Here is a 17,426-nt window from a genome sequence, read left to right on the forward strand (position 1 = left end):
TCCCACCATTGCTGCCAAGGGAAGTTTATTCACCTCGATGCTCCATTATCACCTGAATGATCCAACTAATCTTTTGAGATTCTATGAAGATTTGCCAGTTACTTTCCTGTCTTGGGGAGGGACACAATTACAGTAAGAACTTACAACTAACTAATGAGTCAAAAGCAATACAGTAACTTGTAATTAAAAAAAACAAAGTGAAGTTGTTTGTTTACACAGACCACAATAATATATAATGTTTAGTCATTTTAACATACATAGCCATAACAACAAGTTTTGCTTCACTTAACAAAATGCCATCCCATGCAGTTAACAAAGCTCTGTATCATCTCTCTGTATAATGCTATACACATGACTGTTGCATATGATTTGTACTTCTTTTTATGGTTATATTACAGTTCAATGAACTAGCCATTTAACTACTTAAAAATTGAAAACATTCAGCTGACTTTTCTTGGATTTATCTGACATTAAGAAAGGAGAATTTCCAGGATTTAAAATGTCTGAAGTGGTGTGATTAAATGGTGAAATGAGTAATGTTGTAATGATTTGTAATTATTTAATAATTAAAGAGCTCTCATTAATATTCTGGAAACCCCTGTGGAAAAGCCCAATCGCGCACTAATTTCATCAAGCATTCAGATCAAATCAGAAATTATTTGTATAGCACCCTTTTTACAGTGTTCTAAATGCAGTCTACAAGCGAGTCACTTTTTAATTTCTTCTACTGTTTTCTATTCTATCTATACCATATGCGTTAACATTCTGGGCCTTTTAAAACTGACATTTTGATTTTACCATATGAAAGAATCATGCATTAATTGTGGCTGAACGACATTCTGAGTGCAGTAAAAGTGGTCAGATTTCATCAGCAGCATCGACTTCCTGTTGCAGGCTAAGGCGGAGTCAAATTGGGTTTGTAACTGCAGATGAATGATAACTTCTTATTGCAGTCACAGCCATCCCACATACCCTGGACTGGAAACAAAGACAAATGAAGATGAAAAGGAAAAGTAACAGAACAATTTATAAATGATTTTTTTCACTTCTGACATGAGCTCATTTGGGCTCAGCTCAGTCCCTGGAAAACTAATTCTCCTTCTAATTTGTGTTTACAAAATATATAAATTGCACTAACCAACAGGTGACATTTTCTCCAACTAATTCAGGAAATATTGGTCCGATCAAAGGGTGGTTGGGGTCCATTGGTAGGGAAGGCTGAAGAAAGCTCATGATTAAACAAAAATGGAGACTACCTTCCTGTTTCACCCCAGGAGAAAATGGTTCACAGAGCAGGGTTGAGTTATAATAGTGGAGCTATGTAGGCATATGGGTGTGTGTGTGTGTGTGTGTGTGTGTGTTTGTGTGCATGGGTGTGTTTTGGGGAGAAGTTCCGACCCTGATGAGCAAGGAAACTGTCTTGAAACAGAAAGGATCACTGGAATAACAGGTTCAGTTCTGATATCCACACTTCAAGAAGGATGCTGATAAATTGAAGAGGGTTCAGAGAAGAGCCACGAGAATGATTAAAGGACTGGAAAACATGCCTCAGAGTGATAGTCTCAGGGAGCTCAATCTAGGTTAACAAAGAGAAGGTTGAGGAGCGATTTGATCATAATTTATAAGTACCTACATGGGGAACAAAAATTTAATAATGGGCTCTTCAGTCTAGCATACAAGTATATAATGAGATCCAGTGGCTGGAAGTTGAAGCCAGACAAATTCAGACTGGAAATGAGACACAAATTTTTATTAGTGAGGGTATTAACCATTGGAACAGTTTACCCAGGGTTGTGATGGATTTTCTGTCATTTTAAATGTTTAAATCAAGATTGGATATGCTACTCTGAAACCTTTCTAAAAGATATTCTGTTGTTCAAACAGGAATTACCGGTAATTCAGGGAAATCCTATGGCTTGATGATCACAGTGGTACCTTTTAGCCTCATCATCTGTTAATCTAACGGAAATAATAGTTCCTTACCCTCAGACACTCTGCCTAGTATGAAAGTGTAAGTCATAAATCAATCCCTGTTTTCTTTACCTCCTAAATTTAGGGTCAGGCAGATTTGTACGTTGAAGATACTGTTAAATACTCCACGGATGGCATTGAAAATCGAGCTCTGAGGCCTCTGGATGAAATTCGGCAGTGATCCATCAGTCCATCTCAGAGAAGTACCCTGCAGAAAAGTAATACAGAAGTTTAATGAGAACTGCAGAGAGAACAGGTATTCTAATACTCTGCTGGGATTGAAAATGAGTGAAGGAGTGTGAGGGGCCTTCAACAGAAATGTGTGTGTACCCTTATTGCCTACAGTCACGCATTGGCCTATAGAGCTGGATGAATAATTCATTCTGAATAACATATTATATTCACTTCACCTCTTCTTCCCTTTGTGAATTGTCCTCAAATAGATTGATTCTGAATAACAAATAGATTCAGGAAAATTGTAATCTATAACTCACTTATGAGGAGTTCATTGCAGGTGTTCGATTTTTGAGATGTTTGGAAAGGACTGAGAACACATGGTACATTTCCGGTCCCTGATTGCACATATATAACTCATAGAATCAAGTTTCTAGTTCAAATAGTAATGATTACAAATATGAGGTTCACTTTCTTTGAATATTCCACAATACTAGTTGTAAATTCATTGTATCAGCAAAAGCTCCTACCAGTAAACTCATTTCCTAGAATATTGCTGAGAAGACAGTCCAAATGAATTCATTACAAAATATCTGAATAAATATATTCACAGAAGCTTTTGATACTATTAACTCATTTCTACTGAGCTCACATTCTGCCAGGCAGAAATTAAACCTAGAACCCATTATCCATAAGCCAGTTTACCCAGCGAAGCCTGAACCCAGGTCATCCTGCAGTTGTGGGCTAGAGCTGGCTGGAATGTGCGTGTATATGTGTGTGTGGTGGGGGGAGGATGGGGTTCTGTAGATTTTTTTGTTAAAAAATCAAAACTGAAAACAAATTGTTTATAGCAACTGAAAATATTTTAGTTTTTCCACAATTGAAAACCAATTTTTGGGTGGGCGCTCAAAGCTAAAAATATTAAGTTGAAAATCACTGAAAACCAATAAGTTTTCTATGGAAAAATTTTGCAACCCTTCTGTGAACCTCTCCTTGCTGGTTATTATTTTCATGCCTTTTCTGGGTATACTTACCTTTTGGTAACTTCCTCCTGTCCAGAACTGGGTTGTCCTTTTGTCTTCATAACTGGCGAGGTTCACAAGGAAATCATTCTGAGCTGCACTGGAGATGCTGGTGAGGTGACCTCCCCCTGCTATCCTCTGGCAAACACTCTGCATGGTAAAAGCAAATTAGACCCGGGGACATAGAGTGGGAAAGAGAGTGAGGGGAGAGTCTGTGAAACAGAACGGGGAGAGAGAAAAGTGGAAAAAGTTTGGGAATGGGAGTGAAGAGGGAAAGAGAGGCAAGAATATAAGAGAGAGTGAAGAGAGAAGGGCAGTGGAGAATGAAATGAAAGGGGGGAAATAGGACATAAGAGATAAAGTTGTATAAAGGGAGCAGAGAAAGACATATAAATGGAGCAAGGTGTAGGCCAGAGCGGAGAAGTGTGAGAGGAAGAAATAATGATAAAGGGGAAAACAAGAACACTAAGTGTGGAATGGAGAGAGGGCAGAAAGGGAGAAAAGTAGAGAGAGAAGAGGAAGATGGAGAAAATTGAAAGGCCAAAAGTGTTTAATAAATAGTTTTTCTTCCTGTGTTCCCCAGCCATCCACCAATCAAGATGGGGTAGAGATTTCTCTTAACTATCTTCTGCTGAGTGGGATTGTGTGATTTTTGCTTCTATCCTCAGGTAAGAAGATGTTTCTCTTTCCCCTAAGGCAGGAGGCCCCTTTGTCTGCAGCCTGAAATGAAGGCACGGTTTGCTTTGGCCCTAAGGAGCCCTTTGCCAGTTCACCTTGATGATTAAGGCATTTGTTTTGCCATTTAAACTGAACACATTCTCATACCCATAACCAAGGAAGGAGGCAGCACCACTTAGCAAACGTTTACATCGAGTGCATTTGAGGGAGGTGTCTGCATTTTGAAAATTTGCATATTTTGACAAATATATCAGTACATCAATGTAGCACTGGCCTCATCTGGTATCATTAGAACAGGGAATGAAGTGAAGTCAGAATATTTTTTAGCAAGCCTCTGAGATTTAGAGGAACATAGACCAGGCAAGAGGAATTTGCTCTTCAGAAGTGTTTCCTGAGGCAGACAGATAAAAGTTAAGCCTCCTAGGGTGGGGCCGACTGCCTCACAAACAGGAAAATCACCCTAACCTTCCCTTCAGCTTGGTGTTAGGATTTTAACAAGGAATTAGAAATTCTCTGGCTTGTTCCTGAGTTTAGATGGAAAAATGCCAATGTTGAAAGGCAGTGAATCCTGACCAGTGGAGAGAGATGGGATTAAATGAGAGCTGTGTTCAGATTTCAAAAGTTCCGAGAGCTGAGTAGGAGTTGGTTCATAGCTACCCGAGCATCTCACATCGCTAAGCTTCATGCTGGTAGTTCACCCACATGTTCAGCCCCGAAATGTGTATCAAGTACCTTCTGCCAGGATTGATACATTTCAGGAAAATCAGAAAGGAAGGATAAAAGAAACAAAAAAGTAAAAGAAGATAGAACAAGGGGACAGAGAGAAAATTCTCATTTTGAAGAACCTGGTACCTCAGCACCGGCCCATGTATTTTGCTCCTGGACAAACTTGTAACACAGGCCCATGTTACTAAACCATCCATCCTGGCAGGGACCTTGGCAGAACAATTTTGACTCTACTAAGGAGGAGTCAGCTTGATCTGGGACTTGAATGTTCTTAGGTGAAGACTGGCTGCCCTCAAGTATGCTGAACAAGGACCGGACATCACGATGTTTGACATGTGGGTTCTTGTCACCTATGAGAAATACAAAACCGACTCCCAGAGAGAGGTACGGGAAGAACGAAGTGGGCATTCACCCACGAAAGCTTATGCTCCAATACATCTGTTAGTCTTAAAGGTGCCACAGGACTCTCTTTAAATCTAGTTAAACTGAGTTATAACAGTTCCTAGGGAGAGTCTATATAAAGTGAAATAAGAATGATTTACTGAATATAATTTAGAGCAAATACTGTACTAGATATTCAGCGGGACAATGAAAATTCAGCAAATGAAGTGCACTCGTCTTAGGAGTCAAGTTCTGATGAGGTCATAAACATTGCAGGATACAATGGATCCACTTCTCTACTTCACAAAACCATGTCAGTGGTTGGTGCAATGCATTGTAGCTTGCTGATTCCTCTCTGGCTGTGCCTCTTGGAGAGACTGCAGGAGGTACAGCAGGTCAGAACTGAAAGGCATTGGTGGGTAGTTTTTGGTCCCCCAGACTCAAACAGCAGTTGGTTCTGCAGATCAGGATTATGTGTATTAGCAAAGCTTTGTCAGGGAGGACCCAGGACAGAACTAGCAACGTGAATTGCAGGCTGGGGCTGAGGTGTATCGACACCTTTAGGAGGGAAGGAGGAATACTAGAACAATACAGGTCTGTCAGGCCAGAATTAAGATTAATTTTGTGAAAATTATTGCAGTCAATTTCTTTCCAACATCCTTCTTAGTAAACAATCAGCACAGTTGGAGTCAACTTCCAAATATCATTGATTTATTTCCCAAAACCACATATGGTAATTTCCTCTACCTCCTTAGAATCTGCTTGTATCCATTCAAGTTTCATCTTGTGGAAGCCCCATTTCCCCCCTCTAGAGCTAGATGTGCCTGGCACTAGCCCAGCAACAATATGATGAGGAAGGTGCAATGAACATTTTCATCCCACCACTCTCCCTTTGGAGCTCCCTGCCAGGATACTGCACATTTCTGGGTCATTTTTAGTATCTGGGGACTCAAGCCATTCCAAAGGGAAGAGGGGTGAATTATGGTGCTGCACCTTTCCTTCAACCCCGCCTTACAACCAGCAGAGATAGCCAGCAGCAGACAGCGGAGCATGCTGCACCAACTTCAGGAGCAGTACAGGCACAATGCAGTGCTTGTGCTTCCACTGCACTCTCTGGGTCTTCCATGAGAAATCCCTCCTGGAGCACTCCTTAGGGTGGTGCAGGTATAACGCCAACAGACCCTGGTCGTTGGTGGGCAAGATCGAACCAGGGACCTTTGGAGCTTAGTGCATGAGCCTCTACTACATGAGCTAAAAGCCAATTGTCTGTTCGCTAAGGCTGTAGAGCAAACTCATTTAACTCTCTCTCTCTCAGTGATCTTGGAGCCACTAAATGGGACAGAACACCACACCCAGAAAGTATGTGGGTTGCAGAGGCCCACACCACCCTAATGCAAGGGCAAGTCACTAGCATAATGGACGGACACACACACTCACTCTCTCTCTCCCCCAGCATCTCCTATGCCTGTCAGTCTTAAAGCAGCTCATTCTCATTTTATCCCTGCCTCAGTCATACTGGGAAGAGCTGTACTTCTGGATTGAGGGCAGGGCGTGGATCATTTGGAATTACTGAGGACCTTTTGCAGCTCTTTGCATGTAGAAGACTTGCACAAGGGCACATCACACTAGACCTGGCTCCAACCTTTGCTCATTATCACTGCATTGCAGAAATATTAAACAATACCCCTGATTCATTCTACGTTAAAAAAAACCAAAGCCTCAGACTTTTGCTCTATTAACTTAAAAATAATTCTGTGCTGCTAACAACAAGAAGCTAATGGTGAAGCTACGTTTCTTTTTTTGCAGCATCAGCCAGACATTCTAGATACATTATACTCACCTTCCAAGCCTGGGAGAACCAGTACGCCTAGCAGCAGGAACAAAAATGGAAGGGACTTCATTGCTATGAGACCTTGCGACACTGTTGCCTGCAATGTGTAAATATCAGGTAGAAGTTGTTTATCCAGGCACCTGACTGCTGCAGTGCTAAAATAATAATGGCAGGAAAGGGGTAAAATGGAGTAACTGGATACTAAAGAAAGAAAGATGGAACAGCCCAGGGAAAGGAACTTTGTGAGCATGATGAATGAGGATTTCTCCATGGACTCTAATTAACATTAATGTGAATCACATGGCTAACTCTGATACACAGCAGGCCAAACTGAAACCTAGTGTGACTTGGCTTGGCTAGATGCTGATCTTCATTACATTGGGGGCACATCTCAGAGTAATTCCATTTAATCCATTGGGGTTACTCTGGATTTACACAAATATAGTGGAGATTAGAATCAGGTGCAGTGTCTTGAAAACACGTCGTCCCTCCCCCACCCCCAAGTAATTAAGAGAAAAAGTAAGAAATGTATAAAGAGGAAGCTGATACGTGCATAAGAAAGACAACTATTGGCATGTGTGTATATATGTAAAGTGCATATGTATAGATAGAAATAAAAATAATATAATAAATAGACTGAGAGAGACAGAGAACTAGAGACATGCAGAAAGAGGCATATTAAAAAAAGAGATTGATAAATACCAAATTGCAGATTCTCTCTGTTTTTTCTTCCTCCTTTTCACATTGGTGAGAGATAAAAACTGTGCCCTTGAGATATTTATGATGCCAGCTTTGGCAAGGATGGCTACTCCCTTTGGTAAATGAGGCCAGCTCCAATATTTAGCTTGAAATCTTTTTTATATAGTCTCTCTCCCTTAAACAAAGATGGGTGGGGTCCAATTCTGACATCTGTGCTATTTTAAGCACGCTTCGCTTGTTTAGCAAAGCCTTTCAGAAACACACCTTAATCTGAAGTGTCTACTGAGAAATTATGGGAGAACAGATAAATTCCCTTCACAACATGGGAGGAGGTAGGGTTGTCCTTCTAGGATGACCCTTATAAAAATAGGCTACAGTTCTGGTTCCAAATACAACAGTAACATCTGTAATATTTGTGCCCATCATTGTAGAATACTTCGTCTAAGGGAGGATGAGGTAGAGGAGCAGAGAGAGAGAGAGAGGTGTCTATGTGTGAGTGTGTGTTTTGCAGGGCAGGAGCCTAGAATTGAGAAAACGTGGAAACTGTATTTCTTATCCTGTCAGATGAAGACATTACCTTCAGGACAAGGCTCAGGTCTGTTGATGAAGCGATGGAACAGGTCAGAGCTGAGAACCCATTCAAGCTCCATTAAACATAGAATCATAGAATCATAGGACTGGAAGGGCCTTAAGAGGTCATCAAGTCCAGTCCCCTGCACTCATGGCAGGACTAAGTATTAACATACACAAGCTTCCCCGTGCCATGCCCTTTTCTTAAACCTTGTCCAAACACCCTCATGTACAGTAAATACTTCCTGCATCCATTAAATGCTCTGAATCACGCTATGTGATTGGAGCATATGTTTGCGTTCATGCATTCATTTAAAACCCAAATATTTATTAAAGAGGTGAAACAGACTCCTTTCCCCCCTCTCTTTGTACAAATATAGTTTCATTGCCACCAGGTCCAGGGAGAGTTGTTCTCTAAAGCTAGTCCTGGCTCTTTAAAATTAAAAAGAGGTATAGTGATTAGCTGGGGTGTATTCATTAGCGAGACCTCAGAGACTGGATCCTAGTGCCTCCTTAAAGATGGACTGTGGGACTGGTTCTGTATAGCTCCCGGGTGTTCATCCCAGTGGCAAATTTCCCTTTGTTTTATCTTACAAACAGCATACAAGGGCCTGACTCTGCTATCCTAACTCACACTGAAAAGCATCTAATCAGGCGAGATACTCACAATGTGAGCAACAATTGCAAAGTCCTATCCTTCATCAGTAGGCTGCTTCTCTTGCCCTTCCGGGTAATGTGGTATGGGAAAAGGTGTTTGGTATTTGTTTTGTGGTGAAGGGCAGTGTGTTAAAGGAGGATTATGTACTAAACCCATAAAATGATGGTAAGTAATGCTCTGAGTAGTTTACCCACTTCTCATTCTCACCATAATATATTTATAAATCAGTTTCTGAATGCATACTGCATGCCATTTACTATATAGCAAAATGTCTCTCCACTGCCACTAGATAAGTACATTGTAATGGTACCAATTCATTTAATCAATGGATCTGACCTCTCCTTACTTGGTTCATGACTAGTCTGTGATCTGATAATGATTTTCTTGAATTTATTCATTACTTGAAATTACTCACTAAATACTTTCTGCAGATAATTCTCAGCCTGTAGATTCTTTGTGAGCAGCTCATTGAGCGTATTAAAAAATTGTGCTATTTTGATCAGACACATAAGCCACATTGTACGCTTCCATTTCCTGCCTGGATGAACATAACTCTGAGAAGGAAGTTACAGAGCATGCATTTAAAATTTGCTTTCCATGAATATCCAGCAGTATTCGCTGGATATTCACAGTTTCTGTGAACATTCCTATCTGTACATTCATTTGCTAGAATATTCATCGAAAAAAAATACAGAAAGTTGCTGAATGGGACTTTCAATTAACTTAGGAGTACACATCCCATTGAAAGTCAATAGGACTTGTGATTCTACCTCACTTAGGTGCATTTGAAAATTCCTCCTGTTAACACAGTTGAATCACGTTTGTTGATAAATTTGAAAGTATATTTATAGAACATTTTTGTAGGATTCACCTGGGTCTATTCTCTGTTCTCTCTACCTGTGTAGGGCTGTCTATCTGCTGTTTGTTTCTCATAATACGGGCATGCTCCATTTCCCAGCACACCTGCATGGTGGAAAGATTCACTGTTCTATTGGAAGTGCTATTCTTCAAAATTAAGGCATTCTCCCAGCAACCCCAGCTGTCTGTCTGTCCACAAGTGTTTTTATAACCACAAAATGATGACTGAGCAAACGTTTCATTTAGCTGTTCAGAGAACATCCAGATCCCTGGGAGAATTAGAATGGTCAGACCCATCCCTACACAGCAAAGATGTAGTCATTGTAAAAAATCAGCAGGTTGATGGTCAGAGATTGCTCAAGGCACTTAGCCAACTTCCCAGAGATCCTTGTAATTCTCTCTCTCCCCCTCTATGTTGCTAGGATATTTGTCAACAGAATGAAAGTGACAGTTCCTGGGAGAAACTGAATTTTGTATTAAGGTTGTCTTGTGTGGAAAAGTGAAGCTGTATTTCCAGGGGTGAGTCAGAGCTGAATAGAATTTGCTTTATATATGAAGTCTTTCATATTCCAGGTAACTCAATGCACAACTTTGTAAACTAAATGCTAGCAACTAACATTTAGTTAGGGGGGAGGGATAGCTCAGGGGTTTGAGCATTAGCCTACTAACCCCAGGGTTGAGAGTTCAATCCTGGAGGGGGCCATTTAGGGATCTGGGGCAAAAATCTGTCTGGGGATTGGTCCTGCTTTGAGCAGGAGGTTGGACTAGATGACCTCCTGAGGTCCCTTCCAACCCTGATATTCTATGATTCTAACTCACTAACAGTGTAGATAAATGCAGGAGGTGTTGTGCATTCAGCAGCAGCACACATAGCAGTAGATGTCAGAAGCACTTCTCCTAAAAGAGAGAGGAGGGGAAATGTTGACCTGGATTATCCTTTCTATGCATATTGGAAAAGTGTCATGGGATCTTTGATTTCACCATGGGCAGAGGTGGGGTGGGATTACCTTGCTTTAAATAGCCTATGATTTCAGGAAAGATTTAATTGCTATGCTTTCCACTATGCCTGAAATACCTTCCAAATCCTGCATGCCCTGTAACCTCCCTTTCCTTCATATTCCTCCTCACAACTCGCCTATTCCCACGCTCTCTCCAACGCTGACTCCTACACCCATGCTGTCCTTCTAACGTAGGTAGGATAATAACATTTAAAAAGTTGGTAGTGCTGTGACCCAAAGTATAAAGGAAGCAACCTTATTAGCTTGCCCTGCGTCGTTTCCCCTTCTATTATGTCATACCATATCCAATTTACAATTGAAATAGGCTTACTACCGCTATATAGCACCTTCCTCACAATTGACTTCCTTGGAACTGTTTGTGGGGTAAGGCACAATCTCATGTGAGTAAGGGTATCAGAATCTGACCCTTAGATTGTAAACTCTTTGCGGCAGGGATTATCTCTGTGTTCTCGCTGTAAATAATTATATACTTAAATTAATCCCTAGCACCAGCACTCTACAATGGGTGAAGAGGGATAGGAAGGTGTCTCCATTTTAGCATTATGGAGTGTGAGGTCTGCGTGGTTTCCAAAGTCCAGTTTGAAAGGTGACAATTTACAATTCACAGTTATGAGAGCAAAGCATTTTCACAAGGGAAAGGCAGACAGAACTCTGGTTTTGGTTCTTCTCTTCCACAGGGCTGTACCCAGAGTTCATTCCAGGTGGGCACAGTGATCCAGTTCTTCTTTATGCTTCTTTCCAGGGCCTCCAACCAGAGCCCATTCCGTGTGGGTCTGGAAATTTAGTTCTGGTTTTGTTCCTCCCCTCCAAGGAGTTGTACTGGATATTTGAAAGATCATGAATAATTATTGATATCAAGTTTGTTTTTGTCTCATGTTTTGTGAACCTGTCTTTTGAGAGGCTGGGTAAGGATGGGTGAAAATTGGAAGAGGAATCCTGGTCTCTGTCATTCTCCAAAAGTTTCATGCATACAAGTTCCTCCATCTGCTCAGGATACCTACTTACTGAAGGTAACAGACTGATAGCGGGCCTAGTTTAGCTTTCTTTGTATTTCACTCACAGCTCTGGGGTCTTACTTAACTTTTTTAGTTAAATGAAACAAAAATGTCCCTTTAGCAGCAGAGGAGACATCTTAGAGGATACTAGCCATTCTTGTAGCCTCGTTTCTGAGTGTATTTAAATAGTTAAAGAAGTTGCAATTAAAACTTGCCTGTAAAGGTTTCTTCCTCAGGTTTAATTACTGCTTTATTTAATAAAATCCCCCTGTAATAGAACAATGGACTTGAATCCTCTCGTTACACTTTGAAATCAGTTTAGAATCAGATGTAAATTTAGTGCTAACAGTTAAATTGCCATGTGCTGCTGTGCTCTTACAGGACCTGAAGCGAGGCCAGAAATGCTACCTCTACAGCATCATGAGAGTTTATGACAGCAGACCTCTGAGGGAAATGCTGTCGCATCAGTACATGCTCAATCTCCAGCACCAGAATTTGCTGGGTAAGTGCCGGCTGGTTTTGCTATGTCCATCAGCAATCTATAGAAATTGGAGTCTGGAGGGTAAACCTGGGGTTTGAGGGAATTAGGATGAGAAGTTTATGGTGCCATATAAGACACCGGACACACAAAATGGAGACTGGAATAGTTTGTAGGCAGAGATCAGGAAGCCTTTGGCTGATGAACTCTGCCTTCTGCAGCAGAGACCACTGTGACAACAAGCAGCAAAACACTGTAGGTTTGATGTTATTTATTCATTCGCAGAGTGCCTATCCCTAGCTCCAGGTGTTATTTACAGAAATGTTGAATGCATAAAATCAGAGGATAAAAGATATTAAAGAAACTATGTCATCTCCTTCCATCCAGCCATCCCATCCCTCATCCCACACTCTTACCAAAGATCAACAAAAATCAGATGGATCTTTGTGGCATGCCTTGAAGGTCAACAAATTTTGGCTTTGATAGACAATGAATTTGAGTTGAAGACCTTTCATGGAAATTGCCCTACCAGCCACACCCTCTCCTAACCCACACCTTGCAGCCCAAAAACCTGTTAGCTCAACTGCCTGTGCTGACCACAACGGCAGTGATATCCACACAGAAAGGTAGTCTCTGAGGTAGCTGGGTCCCAAACTATTTAGGACTTTGTAAGGTCAAAATCAATTTATTAAATTCCATTCAAATTACAGGGAGGAGATTATGGTCCATGTAATTAGAGAGGTCAACAATGGAGTCAAGCAGCAGAAATTTTCTTCTCATGGTTAAGCTAGCACCACAGATGCATAAGTCTCAAATATCATTTCTTCTCTCACCACTGACCACATTAGGGACAATGTCACATATCCATGAGACAGCAGCTGCCAGCAAAAGGTTCTGAAGCTCCAGTTGTACTTAGAAATATTATTTTCAGACTTCATAGCTCATGCATGGCAAGGAGCACTTCTCATCCCATCAGTTTTAACACACCATGCTGCATGAAGTGATGCTGCTGTATAACTTGTTCAGCTAGTTTTTATATGGAGCTTGATGTTTTTCCAGTGCAGGCTCCCCTCTCTGGTGAATTTATTGGTATGCAACATCACTGCCCATCAAAGATATAACACTTGTGTATGTATGTGTGTATAATACTTGATTCCTGTCCATTTTCCCTATCCTCTCACCCAGGTCATATTACTGAGCATGAAGTCAGGTTTTACACCTCCTTCCTGGATCAAGCTGAAGAGAGAGACCCAAGAAAGGTCTCAGCTAGAAACAGCACCTCTCTGAAGTCCAGTGTTGGGAGAACTCAGCTGTAGTTCATCAATTCTAAGGCCAGAAGACATCACTGTGATCATCTAGTCTGACCTGCTGTATAACACAGGCCATAGAACTCCCCCAAATAATCCCTGTTTGAACTAGAACCTCTCTTTTAGAAAAAGATCCAATGTTGATTTTAAAATTGCCAGTGATGGAAATTCCACTATATCCCATGATAAATTGTTCCAATGGTTACTCTCAGTGTTAAAAAATTGTGCCTTATTTCCAGCCTGAATTTGTCTAGCTTCAACTTCCAGCCGTTGGATCTTGTTATACCTTTGCCTGCTAGACTGAAGAGCCCATTTTCAATTTTTTTATTTCCCAGGTAGGCACTTACAAGATATGATCCCCCCTTAACCTTCTCTTTGTTAAATCAGGTTGGATTAGAAAAGCCAGCATGGACATACTGAGGTCTCAGTGGAAAGATGTCTGATAATTGTCTGTCCTTCACTAACCTTTTTCTGTTAGAGTCTATCTAACTCTGACATTAATTGATATCAACTATCCCTCACTTAAACTTAATCTCCATCTTTCCCACCAATTTGTAGGAATTCATGGTGACTGAGTCCAGCCAGCTGGATTTTGTAGGGACTGGAGGGATTGGCAGTTAGTTCATCTTTCTGTGTTTAAAGCACTGGCTGTATTTCAATGTTAAAAAGTTTGCGATGAAGACTGGCACTTCTGAGCTGTGGTGTTGGCTGCCTTGTGGAGTAGAGAGGTATGTGACAAGAGCAGGCTGGGAAGGGCTGGATGGCAGACAGCATAAAGCAGCATCCATCAGGCTGTGGTACTGATTTAGGCTGGATTTTCAATGGAGACTAAGGTAGTTAGATGTCCAAAGGCAAAAGACTTTCAGTGTAAATTGGATGCTGAACTTCCTTTGAAATCCCAGCCTTAAACATGAAATGAAGAATGTCAATATGTAAACAAAATTAAAAATGTTCCACCATATGAACTTTCTGCTGGACAAAATGGAGGCAGCTACTTTTTTTAAAGTCTGGGAAGCAACTTGCATGACCATGGGTCCAATCTTTTGTCTGTCTCCTCCCTTTAGGAACAAGGGTCCTGGGTCCACTAGCTCCCATTTCACCTCCTTCATTGTACTGCAGATCTGCTTTGAGTTGATCTGCACCCACCTCCAAGTGACACAGTGACATATATTGCATAACCCAGATATACTATTCCTGCATCTATGTCTGAAAGAACTGGGCCTCTTCTCCCAGGAATAATTAGATTCCAAACCCATCTCCCGTAGCCCTAAGGAGGGCAACAGTGAGATCATCCTGAACCAGGCCCCCTTTAACAACTGGAAGACAGGAATCCAGACCAACCTCTCTTGCCTTTAACTCTTGAGAAACAAGGAGGATGGAGAAAATTCAAAAGAACGCAGTAGGATTAAGAATTAGGAGATGTTACAAAAAATACTAACTTTGGTTGGGGCTAATTGGCACCCCAGCTGACAGTCCGTGCATAGAGGGCAAGGATAATACAGGCAATGGAGCAGAAGTGGTTTGTTGAGGCCAGGGCTGAAGCACATTGGTGGTGAAGTGGGAGGAAGCTGGCACTGCTGCTGCCACTGCTGTGTCTGTTCTGTGATTAGAGGACATCATTCTTCAAGGCTGGCAATCCAGACCCTTTCTGAGCACCAAATTCACTTCAATAGAACCAGCTGAATTTTTTCTATCGAAACTGTCTTTCAAGGGAAAATTGGATTTTTGGCTAAATGAGAGCTAAACTGTGTTTTGAGTGAAAAATTTTGACTTGGAAGATGTAGTCCAGCCAGGCAGGCCTGGGCCATATGGGAGAATGGGGGATGAGGCACCCAAACTACAACTCCCATGAGTAGGGTGAGCAGATATCCTGATTTTATAGGGACAGTCCCAATATTCGGGGCTTTGTCTTATATAGGCACCTATTACCCCCTACCCCATGTCCCAATTTTTCACACTTGCTATCTGGTCAGCCTACCCATGAAGCACTGTGGCAGCATAGGTGGACACTGCCCTGTGACTAAACATTGTGGCAAAAGGGTTCAATTTTGTTTTTCCTGGTGGAAACTTTCAGTTTTGATTGAAAATATTTGATTTGCAGGTTTTTGATGAAAAGTCGCAATTTTCCACAGGGGGACTCCCCTCCGCCCCATTTTCTAAGCAGCTCTACACTTAATCAGGCTAATTATGCAGACATTAAAGGCCTTATTGTTAGGCTAACAATAAATCTAATTACATTCAACTTTATTGGGATGAGTAATAGCAAAGGAGATCCTGATCAGCGGTGCTCCATCTGACCCAATGAGATCACAGGCTGCTCAGCACCTTGCAGGATGGGGCCCTTGGATTGCTGGCAGTTTTCTGATTTTGCCTCAATTTTTTAGCCTTGGAGATGTAACCCTTCTGCCAGGCCAGTTGATAGCAGCAAGGGCCGGGTTCAGTACCTAGGGGTCCCTTCCCAACAGCGTGACACAGAACCAGCTTGAGCCCCCACCCAGTGACCTGGGAAAATCTTACACACACCCTTGGGCACCTCGAAGAGGCAATACTTCCCCTCTCGCAAACACAGAGCCTCGGTGTAGCAGAAAATGTTTAATAACATGAGGTAAATGACATAGCATTAAATTGGGAAAACACCACAACTAGAGTTCATAGACCAAACCATGAGCGAAGACCCACACCAGCAGATTGGGCTGTGTCCTTTCCCGTTGGTTCTTGAAACCAGCGACCCAAGAATCACCAAAGTCCCAAAAGTCCAACAACCCCAAAGTCTCTTGGGTCCAGCAACCCAAGAATCACCAAAGTCCCAAAAGTCTAACAACCCCAAAGTCTCTTGGGTCCAGCAACCCAAGAATCACCAAAGTCCCAAAAGTCCAACGACCCCCCAAAGTCTCTGTCCCTGGTTGGTGCAGCCCCAGAGTTCAAAAGGGGGGGGGCGGCGCTCAGGGTGTTAAGGGGCACCTTACGTGATCCAAGGCCGACCAGCTGCTTCTCCGTGGGGTTCCGCCACAGCCTTCACCATGAGCCATTCCACTCCACCCGCTGTCCCGTGAGCCACTCCCACGAACTTCTCTTGCAGCTGCTCCGCTCTGCTCCGCTCACCGACCTGTGAGCCGCTCAGCTCTGCTCTGCTCCACTTCAGCCGTCCCTTGGGCCGCTCCCACAAGGCTCCGCTCTGCTCTGCTAGCTGCTCCTCCAGCCGCTCCGCTCTGCTCTGCTCCGCTCACCGACCTGTGAGCCGCTCAGCTCCGCTCCGCTCCGCTCCAACCGTCCCCGCGAGGCTCCACTCTGCTAGCTGCTCCGCCAGCCGCTTAGCAATATAGCTTCAGGCTCCCCCACTAATTAACACAGCCTCAATGATCTCAGCTCTTGGTAACTTTAGCTCTTTTGTGATTTCAGCTCTTAGTAATTTCAGCTCTTAGTGATTTCAGCTAGTAGTAGGGGAGCCCCAGGGCTGGTGCACTATTGGCTCAAAGTGAACTCAGCTCAGCAGCCTGTAACTAGACTCCTAGTGGAATCAAAGTTAGCTCTGACATTCAACAGTGGAGAGAGAAGGAGGAGGTGTAATTGGTGTTTCAGGCTCTGAAAAGGAGCCCACACCACCAAATGCCATGCCATGCCATGCCATGCCATGCCCTGCCATGCCCTGCCTGCCCTGCCCTCTCTCCTTTCACTAGGTTTTGTAACCCATGCCCCTTGTCAAGCAAGTGCTACTTAGGTAATGGTGAGTCCTTCTGTCATACAACAGTTCCACTGCCTTGATTCAGAGAATCAGGGTAACAAAACTTTATTCTCCCTGCCCCAGTAACAGAGAAACTGGGGATCCCACACCAGCCGAAGTAACCACTTTGAGTTGCTGTTGTTTCATACCAGGCGAGTGGGTGTGCCTATGCAAACAAGATCAGCCCCTGGAGTTCTTTTCCACACTCGCCATAATTCACCACCAGATGTCAGAGTAGAGCTCATCCTGACTCTGCTTACAGAGAGAACCACAAAGGCACGAAGTCCTAGTGACATCTGTGTCTATACAATCATAATGAATTGCTAAATGCACCAGAG

At 42.5% G+C, this 17,426-nt stretch overlaps 2 protein-coding genes across 5 annotated transcripts; one reads left to right on the top strand and one right to left on the bottom strand.

The window, feature by feature from the left end:
* Positions 1-203: 203 nt before the first annotated feature.
* Positions 204-7,622, bottom strand: LOC128823524 (snaclec bitiscetin subunit beta-like). The gene is made up of 6 exons (XM_054005878.1): positions 7,486-7,622; positions 6,793-6,880; positions 4,698-4,921; positions 3,180-3,317; positions 2,044-2,179; positions 204-978 (listed from the first exon to the last, which is right to left on the bottom strand). The coding sequence occupies exons 2-6, from the start codon at positions 6,851-6,853 to the stop codon at positions 896-898; spliced, it is 642 nt and encodes a 213-aa protein (XP_053861853.1). The 5' UTR covers positions 6,854-6,880; positions 7,486-7,622; the 3' UTR covers positions 204-895.
* On the top strand, positions 2,166-13,572 carry FAM216B (family with sequence similarity 216 member B). 4 transcript variants are annotated; one of them, XM_054005889.1, is made up of 4 exons: positions 2,166-2,227; positions 11,488-11,597; positions 11,964-12,084; positions 13,246-13,572. In XM_054005889.1, exons 1-4 carry the CDS (start codon positions 2,206-2,208, stop codon positions 13,374-13,376), a joined length of 384 nt encoding a protein of 127 aa, XP_053861864.1. In that variant the 5' UTR covers positions 2,166-2,205; the 3' UTR covers positions 13,377-13,572. The 4 variants fall into 4 exon arrangements, with proteins under 4 accessions (XP_053861864.1, XP_053861881.1, XP_053861874.1 ...); XM_054005906.1 differs by lacking the exon at positions 2,166-2,227 and adding an exon at positions 9,999-10,087; XM_054005899.1 differs by lacking the exon at positions 2,166-2,227 and adding an exon at positions 10,019-10,087 and having other exon boundaries at positions 11,330-11,597.
* Positions 13,573-17,426: the final 3,854 nt, after the last annotated feature.

This window comes from Malaclemys terrapin, chromosome 1 (assembly GCF_027887155.1).
Source record: "Malaclemys terrapin pileata isolate rMalTer1 chromosome 1, rMalTer1.hap1, whole genome shotgun sequence".
Lineage (NCBI taxonomy): Eukaryota > Metazoa > Chordata > Testudines > Emydidae > Malaclemys > Malaclemys terrapin.